At 39.6% G+C, this 19,594-nt stretch overlaps 1 protein-coding gene across 1 annotated transcript in view; it reads right to left on the minus strand.

Annotated features, from left to right (window-relative positions):
* Positions 1–324: 324 nt before the first annotated feature.
* LOC120926418 (gamma-aminobutyric acid receptor subunit gamma-3) overlaps positions 325–19,594 on the minus strand; it is a 318,111-nt gene continuing 298,841 nt past the window's right edge. Inside the window, exons 5-6 of the mRNA XM_040336316.1 lie at positions 10,350–10,546; positions 325–1,405 (exon numbers count right to left, since the gene is read on the minus strand). Of these exons, the coding sequence (XP_040192250.1) occupies positions 1,127–1,405; positions 10,350–10,546 (476 nt within the window). The 3' untranslated portion in view covers positions 325–1,126. The remainder of the gene's footprint in view (positions 1,406–10,349; positions 10,547–19,594) is intronic.

The raw sequence follows: 19,594 nt of genomic DNA on the forward strand, positions 1-19,594 counted from the left end.
CCTCCTGTACCCTCTGTATTGAACTGTACTGTAATTGTGCTGTCCCCCTATACATTGTAAGCGCTGCATAAACTGTTGGCACTATATAAATCGTGTATAATAATAATAATATAATTACCTCCTGATGTCCTTGGTCACCTTTAAAAAAATCCAGATAGCAGTTATCTTATCATTTTAAAAACAAGGTTATTTATTTTCCTTTGCTTGCCTAGCTAGTTTATTAGAAGGTATATGTGCTGGTTAGGAGAATCAGATCCTAGAAAATACTTTAACGGTATATCTGAAAACGATCACTTGCACGGCTAAAAAAGAAGAGCAAAAATGTTTAAAATGAAGAAAATATATTTATAGATGTTTTAATTCTTTCATATATGTGTTTAGAATGTAGCTGATAGGCACCATGGTAAATAGCCATTGTGACATAAAACACTGTTAATCATAGGGGTATTGTAATCAAACAGTAATTGTAAAAAAAACTTCACAATATAAAAGGATGACTCTTCTTTTTCTTCTTTCTTTGTTTAGAAGTAGTCTTACAAGAGCATACATAGGATGTCTATAAATAGTGTTCTTTCAAAATGAGTCTTCTTTGTAAACATAAGAGTTTGTTTCACTTTTTCCAAAGTAAATGTATCTTCACATTTTGCCAGCTAGTGTGCTTGTGTCATATCTTCAAAAAGTTACAGATTTTTGTAACATCTATACCACTTTTATAAAAAGATAAACATGGCTTTTATTTTAAATAATCTGGTATGTAATCTATTAATAAAAAATGTACTTCATTTTATATATAAATTTTTAATTATTTTTTAATAAAACGGTGCAATGGTATCTTTCTTCACTTTTTTGTACTTACAATATAACTCAATGATATTTTTTCAGTGTAATTTTTCTATGCCAAATATAAATTTTTACTATATAAGAATTTATAAGTATTGTCTTGTGGTAAAAATCAGTTAGGCATCGGTAGTAACATTTCACAATTAAGCTCTTTAAATAGAGTCCTTTTTTCTTGCTCAGTCAACCACAAACATGGTTCCTGTGAGGAGAAAAAACAGTATTTTGTATCCTTCAGCTTTGTTTGTTGGACTGATTCAGATAAAGGCAGTCTTCACAATGTGAGTCTTCATAGGTAAAGATATCCAACCCAGTATACAAGGTTAAACAGCAAGAATGATGTTGGAAAAAAGACTCTGGAGTATGAGTCCAATTCTAGAAGGTCTATATGTACCCGACCTCTTCTCCACGAGCCCGATTTACATTCATCGTAGCAACAAAAGAAGCTTTGACAGTCTTTACCATCTAGACACTCATAGACACATGTCTCCTCAAATTCCTGCCAGTACATGGTATTGTTCAATGTGATGACAGTTGGAGGAGGTCTTATATCCAGAACCGAATAATTCTAAAGAAAGAGATGGAAAACAAGTGATATTAAGTAGTGTCATAGGTTGCCGCATGCCAGATTAATGGAATTACACCTACCAATACTTGTCACTGGCTTGGTTATGGGATTTATTCAATCATCTTCTTTAGTGAACCAGAAAGCCTAAAGTAATCTTAGAGAATGACTGACTAAAAATTTGACTATATCCTGGGACACAGTAAGAATATTATAATTTATTTTAGGGGCACTCAATGCTGGCAAAGGGGATTTGTAGGAACAGGGAGAGTGCAGAATACAGGAAGAGACACATGGATGGTTTATTTTCATTATGAAGTTAACTAAGCCTTATATAACTACATTGATGACCAAAAATAACTATTTTTGGACTAGCTGATAACTACTGTAGATTATTATTTGGGGGTCACTTGCTTGCACTTTATAGAAAGGCATGTAAAATAAGCTGAGAGCTCCACCCACTGGCTGAATCTGACACAAAAATAATTTTCTACAGCATGTGATATGGAGTCAACAGTTCTGCATGCTGGCTGCAAATGAGTAAAACTTTAGCAATTTTGAATTGTTGCTCATGAAGTAGTGAATAGGGATCAGCTACCTTGTTCAGAAGTTTGATGAATGGACAAACTAAATTACAGCTCAGGCAGGCTGAACCTTTGGTAGCAATGGACAGTGAAGCATTGATATCACTGCTAAATGTGACAGCTTCTTGCTAAAGTTGGTTGTTAGGGAACCAGCAGCTGCCGGCGTCCTAACAACCATGACAGTGAATGCTCAGCCCATTGAGCCGTTAGCTAACAGATGAATGAAAACAAAGATAAAGACAAGGGCCTCTTCCCCATAGTCCTGACCGAGGAGTTTTGGTGGTCAGCGGGCCAGGAGCTTATCAGAATCTGAAAGCCCAATTTAAAAATAGGATGGACTGATACAAACATGCCTTCTTTAAGCACTTATTTTGTGAAATCTATGATTTCCTGCTCTGTTAAATTTTCCACACCTGCTGAGTCTGTAATTTAATGGCAAGATGTTGTTTGTACATATGCAGAATCTATCATTTCCATTTCAAATGTGTTGCTGCATCTTCAGATAAGCTTTCTATTCCTGCTGAAGCGTATTTCACATGTTTTGCCTTGTACACACGATCTGAATTTCCGATGAAAAAAGTCAGATGGATTTTTTTCATAGGATATTCCGACCGCGTGTGGGCCCCATCTGACTTTTTTCTGTCGGAGTTTAGAAATAAAACATGTTTTATTTTTTTCCCGATTGAAAAAAATCCTATCGGAAATTTAAGTCGACGCATGCTCAGAATCAAGTCGACGCATGTTCGGAAGCATTGAACCTAATTTTTCTCAGCTCATTCCATCGCATTTTATCCCATCGGAAATTCCGATCGTGTGTACTGGGCATTAAACATCTCAGACCTTTAGAGCATTTGTGGCACAAGACCTTTTGTCTAGCACTAGTCTACTACTAAACAATATTTTATGAAAGCACACCCCAGCCAGCCACCATCAAATGCAACTGAATGGTATTATTTCTAAGGCTGTAAATCTACTTTTGCCTTGTGCCTGGTGATTGTGCAATAAATAAAAATAGTTTTGCGTTCCCTGAAGAAACACAAGGACTGATTTGCTCAACTTTAATGGCTTTCGGTGTCAACAGAAGGAGTCCATTCATTACTTGTTAAAGGGTTGATAAAGTACATGTATATGTACGTGTCAGGGAACACAAGGAATGTGCACAGCACCAAGCAGCAGCCAATGCATATTTCTCTTTGGAAAACAGCATAGGTATTGAAACTCACATTACTGTTAACCTGCAAAATCAGCAAAAGGACACAATAATTTAGAACAGTGAGACTGTAAAAATAATAGCATTTTGTATATTACCAAACTATGCCTTGCTTACAGAGGAAAGGATACAGCTGCTCATAATTTACTTAACCCTGATTTAAAGCAAGGTCATATTCTGAATTAGCATTGCTTTTAAGCAACAATAATATTAATCTCCATAAGCAGTCAGAACAGATTGAGGCCTTGAGTAGTAAAAGAAAGGGTCATCACCCCAACAATAGAGGGACAGGTGATTTTGTAACATTATTAAGCAAAACTATAGTCAACCACTTGAGCTTCATTATGGGCAAGATGATGAAACAACAAATAAGCCAAGATGTTAAAGCTAAACAATGCAGCATTATTTTGTGATTGTCAAGGAGAGAATGGTGCAGGATGGGCTTTTCTCTTTAGTCAGTGTTAGTAGAACTGAAAAAAAAAACTATTTAGGATTCTGAGTGGTTCTTCCTAAAATCTCTTAATATTACTGACTGCTCATGTGCAAATATAATTAGGAGCCATGATAGAGTAACAAGCCCACATCAACTCAAAGTCATACAGTTATGTGTATACATGGTGCTATGCTCCTGTTCTCTAGCCTGTTCTCCAGCCTGTGTTTCTCCAGCCTCCCCCTCCCATTTTTTGTAAACCCCTGCTAACCTTCTGCCCCTGCTCAGTCCTGCACCTCCATCTGCACCTCCATCGTTCATGAGACCTCATCCTAAGGCCTACTGGCTATTCTGGGTTTAGCCGACAAGTCTCGGGATGATGCTCCACTAAGCCCTCCCCTTCCTCCTTTCTCTATGAAGCATTAAGCCTCCTGGGATATGTAACATACGTATCCCAGGGGCCATAGTATACATGATGCCCTTCATTAGCCAAGATGAATGATGGGCATTAGAGGGCAGGACCAAACTCTTTTAAGAAAATTAAGCATCATTCATATATAAGCAACTGTTTGTAAATACTGCCAGGCTTCTTCTATCCTGTCGTAATGTTTGGTTGGCTAATTTTCATAGCATGGATGGGAATGACTGGGAGTATATTTGGGACTTCTCTTTCACTAGACTGGTGTTTGTGAGAGATCACATCATCCAATATAAATGTTTGCATAGAATGTATTTAACTACTACTAAATTGGCTAAAAATATTTCCTTCTCTGTCACCTAGTTGTTGGCGATGTAATTCTTCCCTTCCCGGATTTCATCCATGTATCTTGAGATTCTACATAAATACAACAATTCTGGCTCAATGTAGTACAATATATAAATGTTGTCACAATATGAAATATAATCCCTACTGTGGAGATTTGCTTGCTGGGATTGGTTGAACCCTTAGTCCCTACAAAGGTGATCCACACTCTCCTAACCTTGTTGTTCTATTATGCCAGAAAAAGCATTATTCTTTCTTGTAAAAAAATCTAATGTTCTAACCATCACAACCTGGAAGGCTCTAATAAACAAAGCCCTACCTCTTTGTAAGGCTACATATGCCATTAGAGAGGTACCAGCAAAATGTGATAAAGTGTTGGGGAGCTGGGTGAATGTTGCATCTACTGCATCAGAGTCAAAGCTGTCTCTCTTTGAATATGCGGTTCAATTGTTTATCATTACCATAAAACTGCATGTAGTGTTTCAGGTTTACCATTTGATTGGCAATAGGTCAGTCAGCATTACATTCGGGATTTATCTGTGAAGAGTTGATTGTATATCTGGATGCCATAATCGGTTGCATATAATTTTATTATAAAAATAAAGTAATTATTTATGTGGAAATGTGGTTGGCTTTTCCTCTACTGTTAGTCAGGGCCATGCTGGCCACTTAGGCTGTTGTGTGACTCTTTGGCCCCGTACACACGATAGAATCTATCCGCAGATAAATCCCATCGAATGGGTTTCTGCGGATAGATTCTATGGTGTGTACACTCCGGCGGATATTTATCCGCGGATATTTCCGAATTCCAGCAGATAAATATTTGTCGACATGCACAGAATATCTATCTGCTGGAATCGGATCCCACGGATGGATCCGCTCGTCTGTACAGACTCACCGGATCCATCCGTCCAAAGGGATTCCCCGCACGCGTCGTAATGATTTGACGCATGCGTGGAATTCCTTATATGACAGCGTCGCGCCCGTCGCCGCGTCATAATAGCGGCGATGGCGCGACACGTCATCGCCAGAGGATTTCAGCGCGGATTTCAATGCGATGGTGTGTACACGCCATCGCATAGAAATCTGCTGAAATCCTCTCGTGTGTATGGGGCCTTTTATGGTTTTCTTACCTTTCATTTTATTTTTTTACTTTTTGTGTTGTCACTTTACAAGTCTTCTGTCTGTACTAATGAATAAAAAATAGTGCTGCACTGTAGGGATCCCTACAGCGCAGCACTATTTTTTATTCATATATTTTGGGTTTTGATACACTTGCAGTGCCGCAGCAGTTTTACCTTTTCTCCCCTTGTTTGTTTACTGTCCTTCCCCTCTATCCCATCCCCCCTCCCTTCCCATTAGTTTCCCTTCCACAAGTCCTTTGGTAGCGCGGTAATATCCCTTCTTACCTTCTGTCTGCACTAAGTTTAAAACTTCAACAAAAAGAATAAAAAAGAAAGAAACAAAAAAGTGTGCTAGCAAAAGTTGGAAATTGCCAAACACCAAATTTGAATGCACAGGGATTTATTTTTAAACCTAACTGCAGTGGTAGAATTATTTATCACGAAGGTAAGCAGTACCGCTCTGGACCGTTCTGTTAATACTGTAATTAAACACCATATACCTTGGAAAATACTCACCAAGAAAAAAAGAATGTCTGATTATTTTCTTAAAATTAACCCCTTTCTAACCTCCTTAAATGGTTTAAAATTATGGGGCAGATCCACAGAGATCTGCACCCCCGCAGCGTATCAGAGATACGCTATGCCGCCGTATCTTACCTGGCTTTAGTTCGAATCCTGGAAGAATTTGCGCCGTAAGTTACGGCGGCGTAGTCTATCTCTGGCGGCGGAATTCAAATGAGCGATTAGGGGGCGTGTTTCATTTAAATGAAGCGCGTCCCCTTGCCAAATGAACTGCGCATGCTCCGTTTCTAAATTTCCCACCGTGCATTGCGCTAAATGACGTCGCAACGACGTCATTTTTTTTAACTTAGATGTGAATTACGTCCATCCCGTTTCACGAACGACTTACGCAAAAAATCAAAATCAAAATAAACGCAGGAACGACGGCCATACTTAACATGGCAGGTCTAACTATACGCGACGAAATACCAGCTTTAACTATACGCCGGAAAAAGCCATCTAGAGACACCATAAAAAAATGCGCCGGCCGCTCGTACGTTCGTGGATCGACGGAAATAGCTAATTTACATACCCGACGCGGAAAACGACGTTAATGGCACCCAGCGGACACCGAAGTATTGCATCTTAGATCCCGAAGGCGTACGAGGACGTATACCTGTCGGATCTAACCCAGATGCCATCGTATCTTGGTTTGAGGATTAAAACCAAAGATACGACACGGGTAATTTGAAAGTATGCCGGTGTATCAGTAGATACGCCGGCGTACTAGCTCTGTGGATCTGCCCCTGTATTTTCAATGTAGTCCCTGATGAGACAACAACCAGCCTTGAAGAATACTTCTCAAAAAATGAAAATTAACTGGCCCGTTCATGGTAGGTTAAGAAAGCATGCTGCAGGGATAGGTGGTCATGGTTAAAGGTGGGCACTGTCTTAGCAATCATGGTTTATTATAATATACCTTTTTACATACATATATTTAAAAGGGGGATTGAAGGGAATGATTTGTAAGCAATTAAGTACTTTATGACCTGAACAATATAACTTTGAAAGTTATAATATGGCCAGCAGCTGTCACTGACTGTGGGTCCTGCTCTAAAATGAAATCTGAATGGGGCAGTATCTCAATTCAGGACCACCAGACCAACATATTGTTTGTACTGGACCAGGGGACAAATGTCATCTGTTGTCCCAGCCCAGTCCCTACCTATGTGTTCCCTTAAATGTAAGTATTCTTTTTACCGATTTTTATTAAGCACCACTCATCACAAAACCTTTATTAGTGGCTAGATCCCTTTAACATCTAACAGAAAATTGAGTGAATAAAAATAAACATAAAGCACAATTAAATCAATGAATGTTATAAAGTCTGGAGAGGGGAAATGCTTTAAATCATTCATTAGGTAAGTATAGCTAGGCACTGAGGCATAGCAGTAGAGAAACAAAACGTGTGGGTGAACAAAGCTAGAAAATTCTAAGGTGTAGCACCAAATATAGTAGTTTATTGACCAAAACCCCTTAATAGGTTTTTTTTTTATAACAGAAGAATTGGTGATTGCATGTGTACAATACATCTAAAGAAAGCATCTCCAAATTCCTAGTAAATAATTCATAAAAATGAAGTAAACGTGATTTATTTATTAGAACCCCGGGCTTAAAACAATTGGGGAGATACATAACTGTCTACTTAAGGAATAAGTGCTGCACTTTTATAAATATTTTACCAGTTACGCTGAGATTTTGTTTAAATTGTTGGGACTTTCTGTAGCATAACAATTAATTATTCTCCCTTGACATAAGGTTTAGAAAAAGAAATAATGGAAGTAAACTTTATATCTAGTTTTATTTTGAGTATAATAATTGTGTTTTTATTTTGCATGTATTCTTATATATTTTCTGCTTTCAAGAATAGAAATATGAAAGCTTCTATTGCTGACTTTAACTACTTCAATACTGGGCACTTTTACCCCCTGCCTGCCCAGTCCAATTTTCATTTTTCAGAGCTGTCATGCAACGCTGTACGCTGCAACGCTTTTTACAAATAGAGCTTCATTTTTGGTGGTATTTAATCACTGCTTTATATTTTTTGCAAAAAAATGAAAAAAGACCGTACATTTACAAAAAAAATAGTTTTTCTTTGTTTCTGTAAATAAGTAATTTTTGTCCTACACTGATGAGGTGGCACTGATGAATGCTAATGAGATGACACTGAAGGGCACTGATGATGAGTCACTAATATGCAGCACTGATGGACACTGATAGACGGCACTGGTATGCAGCACTGATGAGGACTGATAGGTGGCACTGACAGGCACTGATAGGAAGCACTTATGGGCAGCAATAGGTGGCAATAATAGGCAGCAATGATGGGCACTGATGGGTGGCACTGATGGGCAACAATGATCTGCATCACTGATGGGAACAAATTGGCATCACTGATGGGCACATATTGGCACTACCGATGGGCACTGACTGGCATCACTTCTGGGCATTGTTGGGATTGTACTGATAATCAGGGCACTAATGATCAGTGCCCTGATTATCTATACAAGATTCCCTTGTGAGGAAATGCTGATGATCGGCTTTCCTCTCCTCACACTCTCTTAGACGATAACAGGCATTTCCTTGCTATCCACATGATACTGATACCCACCTGGCTTCTGACCTTGGCTATCCACCTGATCACATTTGCTCTGATACTCACCTAGCTGGATACTCACCTGGCTTCTGACCTAGGCCTCCTTCTGATCATGCTCCAGTCTCAGCATTATCCGAATCCTGCAAAGCTTCACATGCACCACCTGCTGATTCTATGCCAGCACACCAGCTGTACTCTGGAACCTCCTGCATACAGTCCAGCAGGTGACCTGTGTAACTTTGGGTCTGACCTCTCCTGTATCCACCTTCAGGGGGGTCTGGAACTTAGCCGCAAGAGAAGCGCTCTCTCTCCATTGACCTCTGGCACCAGGTACGTGATACTCACATTATTTGTTCAGAAACAGGCAGATGTGAATAGAGCCTCATTGTTCTTGTGTAAACGCACCAATTTCTCTTTCAGGCTGCAGTCACACCTACTGTAATGTAGTGGCACTGTACATTTTTTTCGGGCTTGTTTTTCCCACGACATGCATAGTGCAGCCCAATTATTTTAATGGGCTGCCCTACATCCAGCAAAGTAGCTCATGGGATGCGCTGTCTTGTTTTGTTTGCTTTGCACATTTTAATGTGCATTTTGCTGCACTTGACAATCGTTTTTTCACGTGGAAAAATGTGTATTTGGGGTGTCATTAAAGCCCTGTTCACACGATCGGTCCATTCGATGAGAACGGTCTGATGGACCGTTTTCATCGGTTAACCGATGAAGCTGACTGATTGTCTGATGTGCCTACACACCATCGGTTAAAAAAACGATCGTGTCAGAACGCGGTGGCATAAAACACAACGACTTGCTGAAAAAAACTAAGTTCAATGCTTTCAAGCATGCGTCAACTTGATTCTGAGCATGCGTGGATTTTTAACCGATGGACGTGCCTACAAACGATCGTTTTTTTTCTATCGGTTAGGTATCCATCGGTTAAATTTAAAACAAGATTGCTTTTTTTTAACCTATGGATAAATAAGCGATGGGGCCCACACATGATCGGTTTGGTCCGATGAAAACGGTCCATCAGACCGTTCTCATCGGTTTGGCCGATCGTGTGTACGCGGCATAATATTTACTGGCAATGAAAGCATGAGCAAGTTAATTTTTTGTGTATAAAAAGTGGCCATACACCATACAATCTTATTGTACAATCTCTTTTAGATCTACCGTCAACTATGTAGTGCAAGGCCCTGCCTGATTGGATACAGAGTAATTGGATAGATGATGTCTCCTCCTATTATATAGCTTTGGTAAATCTAAAGGAGATTGTGCAAAAAGATTGTACAAAATGTCATTGTTCATTTTCATTGGGTGCATATTACATATGTCAGGTGTAAGCATTATGGCATGGAAACTAATTTCAAGCCAGTATTTTTGTTTCAAGTTGGTGAACTATATGCATAAATATGACTAATACGATTTACATAGGACCTACATAAGTAATGTTTGATTTCACAATCTTTTCGAATACACAGCTCTACCCTTTCTTATCTGTTCTGTGTTATCCAGCTTTAGTACTGTACTAATCTTCAGCACTCTGGACTATGTACTGTAAATGGTAAATTTTCTCTTTTAACATAAATGTGACAGGCAATTATTAGCATATTAATACATAAAAACTCAACATAAAGTCCAAACAAAACATGATAAATTAGAAAAACAATATGTCTTACCGATTTTTTCTTCTTTTTACTTCTCGGTTTTTTGCAACTTGAATAGTAATTAAGAGCTGCATACTCCATCAATGCCGCAAATACGAATAAGAAACAGACAGTCACAAATAGGTCCATGGCGGTGACATATGAAACTCGTGGTAAAGATTTTCTTGCTATGGTGCTCAGAGTTGTCATTGTCAGTACTGTAGTGATACCTGGGTGAGAAAACATGTGCCTTCAGTTTTTGCTATTTTAACCCAGATCTATCAAACCTGTGACCTCTTGATTCTACAATTAACAATGTTATGGTAATAATTCAAAACTCAAGAGTAGAGGGTTTGGGAACATATTATACTCTCAATGTTAGAGAATTTTGGTGAGCTTCAATAACATGGCATAGCATCCTTACCGTGGTAAGTAACAAAACATAAGTAAATGTAAATCTATTTTTCACAGGTATGTAGTATTCTATCATATACTATTACCTAAGCATCAATGAAAGTATGCACATCACAGGTTTTTGCTTCTTGTCCCATAGACCAGCTGTCTTGTGAAGCTGTACCCCTTCAATCATAACCAACTGGATAGCCCTAGTGTGGTACTAAACTCAGAAGTAATTTCCACATGGAGTCTGCACTAGCATTTCCGCTCCTAGAATCTACAGTAAATAGTGCTATCCTATGCACACTACATTAGGCTATTAGCATTCTTCTGGAACATTTTTTCAGCAGAAAAAAAATGCTGAATGTTGCTAAACACCCCTAAATGCTCATATCAGCTTCTTATGCCTTGTACACAAGAGCGGAATTTCCGACAGAAAAAGTCAGACGGAAGCTTTTCATCAGATATTCCATCCGTGTGTATGTCTCATTGGACTTTTTTCATCTGAAATTCCAACGGAATTTGATATGTTCTAAATTTTTCTGCTGAAAAAAATTTATATCAGAATTTACGTTCGTCTGGGTGCAATTCCGACGGACTAAAAACAACGCATGCTCAGAATCAAGTTGACGCATGCTCGGAAGCATTGAACTTAATTTTTCTCAGCTCGTAGTGTTGTACGTCATCGCATTCTTGGCGGTCAGAATTTGGTGTGACCTTGTGTATACAAGACAGCTTGAGCAGAATTCCGTCTGAACTCCATCAGAAAAACGGTCAGAGTTTATTCCGACAGGAAAACCGGTCGTGTGTACAGGGCATAAATGTTACCAAAATGCTACTAACAGCTTTTTTTCCCTTTCATGCACTGCAAAAATGCTAATAAAATGCTAAGGTCTCATACACACGACCGAGTTTCTCTGCAAAAACCAGCAAGAAACTTACTGGGAGATATTTTTTTGCCAAGGAAACCGGTCGTGTGTACATTTTCGTCGAGGAAACTGTCGAGAAACTCGACGAGCCAAAAAGAGAGCATGTTCTCTATTTCCTTGACGGGAATAAAGAAAATTGGCTTGTCGAGTTTCTCGACGGCTTCACAAGGAACTCGACGAGCAAAATGATGTGTTTCGCCCGTCGAGTTCCTCGGTCGTGTGTACGAGGCCTCAGGCTTCTAAATGCTCCTAAAAGCTTCTAAATGCTTCTAAAAGCTACTAAAATGCTACTAGAAGCTGGCACAAAAATGCTATTATCAGCATTGTTCATCCAGTTCTTTTTCTTAGCTTTTTTGAAGCTTATGAAAAACACTAGTGTGCATGGAGCATTAAGTGTAGGGTAAATTGTGACTCGACCTTGCTAGCAGTTTGGCTGTAAATTTACAAATAAAGGAAAAACAGGTGAACAATAATACATTAATTCAAACCTGTCCACTGCATTGTGATGTGATGCTGCATGAATGTTTGTGTGGTGAAGCATTCCATTCTAAACGGGAAGCCCATGCCCCACAAGGCCGGTGATAATGCACTGTTATTATTTTACTGCAGTGAACCACAGTGCATAGATGATTCACATCAAAACACACATGCATTTCTGTGTGCTGGATGGGTACATCAAAAAAATAGAATGACCCCACACCGGGTACATTAGAAAAAAATGAGTAACACCACACTATCTTCCATGCTTTACTGCCACTGACCACAGCACATGGGTCTGAATCTGGCCTAACTATGCAGGCAAAGTAACAACAAGGATTTAGGGTTTTAACCTCTTCAGCCCTGGAAGAATTTACCCCCTTCCTGACCAGAACACTTTTTGCAATACGGCACTTCGTTGCTTTAACTGACAATTGCACGGTCGTGAGAGATTGCACAAAAACAAAATTGACATCCTTTTTTTCCCACAAATAGAGATTTCTTTTGGTGGTATTTGATCACCTCTGTGGTTTTTATTTTTTGCGCTATAAACAAATAATAATAAATATCCCCAAAAAATATAAAAAAAAATAATTTCTTTCTCAATTTAGGCTGATATGTATTCTTCTACATATTTTTGGTAAAAAATTGCAATAAGCGTATATTGATTGGTTTGCGCAAAAGTTATAGGCCCGGATTCACAACGGACTTACGACGGCGTATCTCCACGTACGCCGTCGTAAGTCCGAATCCGAGCCGTCGTATCTATACGCCTGATTCATAGAATCAGTTACGCATAGATTTGGACAAGGTACGAGCGGCGTAAGTCTCCTTTGCCGTCGTATCTTGGGGTGCATATTTACACTGGCCGCTAGGTGGCTCCGTATATTTCCACATTGAATATGCAAATGAGCTAGATACGCCGATTCACGAACGTACGTGCGCCCGGCGTATCAAGATACGTTGTTTACGTAAGGCGTCGGACCGGCGTAAAGTTACCCCTTATAAAGCAGGGGTAAGTCATGTTAGGTATGGACGTCTGAAACGTACGAACAGCGTTGTATTTTACGTCGTTTGCGTAAGTCGTCCGTGAATGGGGCTGGGCTGGACGTTCACATCGTCTATACATTGAGCGGGCGTAATTTACTTTGAAAATTCGATGTGATACTGAGCATGCGCGCGAATGCGCTGTTCGTAAAGCGCGTCATTTACATGGGGTCACAAATCATTTACATACAACACGCCCCCTACCAGCCTAGTTTGAATTAGGCGCGCTTACAACACTAGGGGGTGATCAAGGGGTTAAGTGTGTCCTAGGGAATGATTCTAACTGTAGGGGGGAACCTACAGCCATGACAGAGATCACTGCTCCCGATCACTGGGAGCAGTAGATCCCTGTCATGTTACTAGGCAGAACAGGGAAATGCCTTGTTTACATAGGCATCTCCCCATTCTGCCTCTCCGTGACGGTCCAGGGCCGGTGCTACCACTAGGCAAACTAGGCAGCCGCCTAGGGCACACTGGTGCATAGGGGCGCCGGGACACTGGTTTCCCTCCGCGTCTGCATGCTCTGCAAGCTGCAGAATGTAACTAACCCAGTCCCAGGCAGCTGCTCCGTCCAACCGGTGGTGTAATTGGAGCCAGTGCTAGAGGAAGCCGATGCTTCCTGTATGGAGCTGCCTCCTGTCATATGGATGGGGCAAAGGGGTGGAGTCAGGGGTGGAGCCAATGGGGACGGCAAAATAAGGTTTCGCTCAGGGTGTCAAAAATCCTTGCACCAGCCCTGTGTGACACAATCGCGGGACACCAGCGGACATCGAGCCCACTAAGCCGCAATTTAAAGGGGACGTACCTATACACCCATTTGAGCAGCCGTGCCATTGTGCCGACATACATTGTCATGCGCTGGTTGGCAAGTGGTTAAACTTGATCCTTTTCTTAAACTAAAAAATGTGTTACTGACACTTTACAATGTGATATAGGGGGGCTGTGTGCCCTAATTGCAAACTCTGCTGCCCTTGATCTTTGCCACTTCAGAAACATAGAAGAGCGATGGCAGAAAAAAGACCAATTGGTCCATTAAGTCTGTCGTTTGTTTTTTGTTAGCTCTTTTTTTGAGAATAGATCTGTGTTTGTCCCAAGCATGTTTGAATCCACTTACTGTTGACAGACTTACTATCTGTGCTGGAAGTCTTTTAAAAGCATCACCTACTCTTTCTGTAAAATAATACTTTCTAGAATTAGTTTTAGGGGTAAGACCTAAACACGCTGGCTCCCAGTTTCCTTTGACAGATGCAATTTTATAACACAGCAGTGCTAAGAGCAAATTGACTGCTATACTGACTAAGCCATTACAACTGACCATGGGGGGGAGGGGGGGACATGGTTCTAACCACAATCACTCTAATCACACCACACTCATCAATGGCATATACATATTTTAGAACCACATTTGTTCATAATCTCTTACATTTATAAATAATTAAACCCATAAAAATAGTACAAATGTATCCATCCATCCATCCTTACTGTAATTTTGTTAAATTGTCAATTAAAATAAAATCAGAATAATCTAAAAATAAATATTATTAAGGCACTGCATGCAGCTCCCATTTCAAGTCCAATGTTGTCTGAATTCAGACCTGAAATGGACCAAAAGACGCAAATGTGCATCAGAGTCGCAGCAGTAATATGTAAACCGGCTCTATAGAGAGCCGGTCAAAATCTCCTGCTATTGTGAATTGGATGCAGGGATACCTATACATTTCTAGTGCTTTTTGCATTTTGCAGATTTGCATTACCTTCACAAGGTTTCCTATGGAACACGTTCTGTAGTGCAAATCTGCAAAAATGTAAAAAGCCCTAAAAATGCATAGGTGTGAATCAGGTCTAAAACAAGCTGTTTTGCTTACCCAATGCACTACTTCAGAAGAGCTATTTCAGTAGCTCTACTTTCTTGAGTCTAAACACACAATCCAATTGTTGGCCAACCGAGCGTCTGATTTTTGTCCAAAGGGCGTGTGCCTGGATCTTGTCTTGCATACTAACGCTACACAATTGTAGGCCAACAAATGTGAACGTAGTGACGTACTTCGAGAAAATTTAGGCTCTTGAGCGCCAGGATGTCATAGGAAATCTCCAAAACGTTAGAAGAATTCCTCTCAGACAGGTGGCACCAAATGATATCCCTAATTGGAAGGTGAAATTTCAGCTTCTGGTGAGAACTCTACAATTATGAATCTCCCATTCATTTTATTTTTGATGACACCAGCACAAATATAGAGGATGAATCAATTTAACAGAGATACTATTCTTAAAACCTGACAGGGGTTCTTATACTTCTCTACTCTTTTTAAAAAGAAAAGAAGTTGTAGCAACAAATACAATTACATGTCCATACTGGAAATATTACCCACACGACGTGATGTAAAATCCCCCCCCCCCCAATGACCAGGCCAATTTTGTATGATACGCCACTGAGTTATGTTAACTGACAATTGCGCGGTCATGCAACACCATACCAACATACAATTTACATAATTATTTTTCCACAAATAGAGATTTATTTTGGTGGTAATTGTTCACTACTGTGTTTTTAATTTTTTGCGCTATAAACAAAAAAAGGTGTCAATTTAGAAAAAAACAACAATATGTTTTACTTTCTGCTGTAAAAAATATCCCCAAAAAATCTAACTACAAACTATGGTATATACTGGAATTAGCATTTATTTTTTTATACTAATAATGGCAGTGATCAGCGACTTACAACAGGACTGTGATCTTGTGGTGGACAGTCAAACACCAACTGACACTTTTGACACTTTGTGGGAACCAGTGACATTAAGGCCTTGTACACACGATCAGTCCAAACTGATGAAAACGGACTGATGGTCTGATGGTCTGATGGACTGATGGTCTGATGGTCTGATGTGCCTACACACCATCGGTTTAAAAACCGATCGAGTCCAACGCAGTGACGTAAAACACAAAGACGTGCTGAAAAAAACGAAGTTCAATGCTTCCAAGCATGCGCCGACATGATTCTGAGCATGCGCGGGTTTTGAACCGATGCTTTTGCGTACTAACCATTGGTTTTGACCTATCGGTTATCAGTTCATCAGTCTGATTTTAAAGCAAGTTCTAAAACTTTGGACTGAAGGACAAAAGTCTGATGGGCCATACACACCGTAAGTTTGGACTGATGAAACTGAACCTCAGTCCGTTTTCATCAGTTTGGACTGATCGTGTGTACAGGGCCGTATACAGTGATTAGTGCTAAAGATATGCACTGTCACTGTACTAATTACACTGGCTGAGAAGGGGTTATACATCTAGGGTGCTAAACAGGTTAACTGTGTTCCTAGCCAGTGTTTTACTGTACTATGTGTTCTGCTTTTACTCAAAGAAGTGATGTTTATTATTTTAATAGAAAAAAAAATGAGACTTCACAATTACTTTAAACATTTGGTAATGCAAAGTGTTTTGTTGATTGTTTCAATTTATTGCTCCCAATATTTATTACTTGAGACTGTTCAGTGCAGGGCTGGGTCAAGGGATACGCAGAAGTGGTCAATGGAGGGGGGCGCATACAAGGCAGGACCTTAAGTAGTTTACAGCTCACGGGGAAAGGGCACATTAAAGAACTCTTCTGAGTACTGGTTCAGGAATAGCCTTTTTTTAGCTGTTCCCAAACACTGATTCATTTATATCAGATAACACATCACTACACATGAGCAAAACGAATAGAGAAGTAGCATGATAAAATAGCATCTTTTGTTTGTTGAATTCTTGCTTCTACTTTTCTCGGGCAACAAAATGTTTCTGTCACCTCGTTTGTGTTTCTGCTCTCCCTTCCTCCTATGACCTTCCAAGGCAGCAGTCTATGTCTAATTTCTAAGTCTAGTTTATTCTTTCAATGCCTTCAGAAGCAGTGTGTGTGTGTGTGTGTGTGTGTGTGTGTCTTCACCTTATCAGCAGAAAGGGCTCTTGTAAGACTTTCTAACTGGTCTTAAAGACCCTATTCTTCACATAGGGTAAGTGGTGCCATGATTACAGAACTGCAGCTCTACAGGGGAAGTAAAGAAATATAACTACTGGAAATTAAACCGGATAGATATGTTTTTTTTTTTTACAATTAAAGTTCTGCTTTAAATGCGCTCACTTCAGTGGTTAAGTGTTATGCCGCGTACACACAACCGTTTTTCGGGTTCTAAAAAATTACGTTTTTAAGGGTCTAGAAAAAACGAAGTTTTTTCTCAACCCGATCATTAAAACGGCCTTGCCTACACACGATAGTGAAAAAAAATGCTAAAGCAAAGCGTGGTGACTTACAACACGTACAACAGCACTATAAAGGGGAAGTTCCATTCGGATGAGGCCACCCTTTGGGCTGCTTTAGCTGATTTTGTGTTAGTAAAAGACGATTCGTGCTTTTCTGTCTGTTACAGCGTGATGCATGTGCTTACTCCATTACGAACGGTAGTTTTACCAGAACGAACGTTCCCATCTCATAACTTGCTTCTGAGCATGCGTGTTTTTTTCACGTCATTAAAGCCTACACACAACCGTTTTTCACGACGAGTAAAACGACAACGTGAAAAACGACGCAACAAAAATAGAGCATGTTCTAAATTTTTAATGCCCATTTTTCACCTCATAAAAAATGCTCTGGAACCCACACACGATTGTTTTTAATGACATTAAAAAAAATGTAATTTTTCACGTCATGAATAACGGTCGTGTGTACGCGGCATTAGAGTGGCTATGTGTTAAAGGCTTGGTTAGGCTATCAGTACTAGGTTTTACCATAGGGAAGGGTTAAATATTAGGCCAGTGGTTCAGTGTGTGGTAATTATTTTTTAACTTTATAGGAGTTGCATTTGTTGCAGTTGTATTTAACCACATGACCTCCGGAAGATATACCCCCCTTCATGACCAGGCGTCCATTTTTTTGCGATACAACACTGCGTTACTTTAACTGACAAAATAAAAGTTATGTTCCTTTTTCACACAAATAGAACTTTCTTTTGGTGGTATTTGATCACCACTGCAGGGTTTTATTTTCTGCTCAAAAAAAAAAAAGACCAACAATTTTGAAAAAAAAAGAACAATATTTCTTACTTTCTGCTAAAAAAACATATCCAATAAAAAAATGTTTTAAATCAAATTTCTTCATAAATTTAAGCCAATATATATTCTGCTAGATATTTACCAATAATCCAATGCTACATAAATCACAATTAGCGTATATTGATTGGATTGCTCAAAAGTTATAGGGGGTTATTTACGAAAGGCAAATCCACTACAAGTGCAGTCTACAAGTGCAAAGTGCACTTGAAATTGCACTGAAAGTGCATTTGGAAGTGCAGTTGCTGTAAATCTGAGGGGTAGATCTGAAATGAAGGAAAGCTCTGCTGATTTTACCATCCAATCATGTTCAAGCTAAAATGCTGTTTTTTATATTCCTTGCATGTCCCCCTCGGATCTACAGTGACTCCAATTCCAAGTGCACTTTCAGTGCAATTTCAAGTGCACTTTGCACTTGTAGTGCAAAGCGGATTTGCCTTTCATAAATAACCTCCATAGTGTCTACAAACTACGGTACATATACTGAAATTTTTATTTATATTTCTTTATTCTAGTGATCAGTGACTTACAGCGGGTATTCGATATTGCAGCTAACAAGCGGAAACTTTGGAAACCAGTGACACTAAATATGCACTGTCACTGTACTAATGACACTGGCTGGGAAGGGATTAGACATCTGGGGAAACCAAAGGGTTACCTGTGTGCCTAGCCAGGGTTTTTGTGTACTGTATGTGCTTCTTTTACTAAGGGAAGTGATGTATTTTATACCCTGCTTTGCAGGTACACAAAATCCATCACTCCCCCTTTCAGAATGGAGCTCTGCAATGTTTACATAGGCAGAGCTCCGTTCTGTGTCTCTGCCCGATGATCGACGGATGCTGGTGGACATCCGTTGCACAGCAACCGCAGATTGGCTTCTGCTGTAAGTCATCGCAAGAAAAAGTGGCCCGCTGGCGGCGCACGCATTCCCCCTAGGAAGAAGTGCAGAATCACGTACAGTATATGTACGTGATTCTGCACAGGAGGGCCGCCCTGTAGCTTTAAGTGATTAAAGTTGTATTAAATCCAAAATATATTGCAGCTTACCAATTCTTAAATGCGGTGGCTGAATTTGTGTTCTATTTTTAAAGATTTTTTCCTGTATTTTCACCTGTTGATCCATCCAGTAAGTCCTCGATTTTTCATCTTCATTTTAACAGACCAAGCTCCCCAGCAAAAGTGTAAATTTGAGATAAACCGTATAACATCTACAATGGCCAGCTTTTATTTGTTTATGTAATACATTTATCCCAAGAGAAAAAAAAATTCTGTAAGCATTAGCTGAGATTTTTTTTTCTCTTGTTAGCCAACTTCATCTAAGGCCGGGTTCATATATATGTGCGTACACGG

This window comes from Rana temporaria, chromosome 2 (assembly GCF_905171775.1).
Source record: "Rana temporaria chromosome 2, aRanTem1.1, whole genome shotgun sequence".
In the NCBI taxonomy this organism is placed as follows: domain Eukaryota; kingdom Metazoa; phylum Chordata; class Amphibia; order Anura; family Ranidae; genus Rana; species Rana temporaria.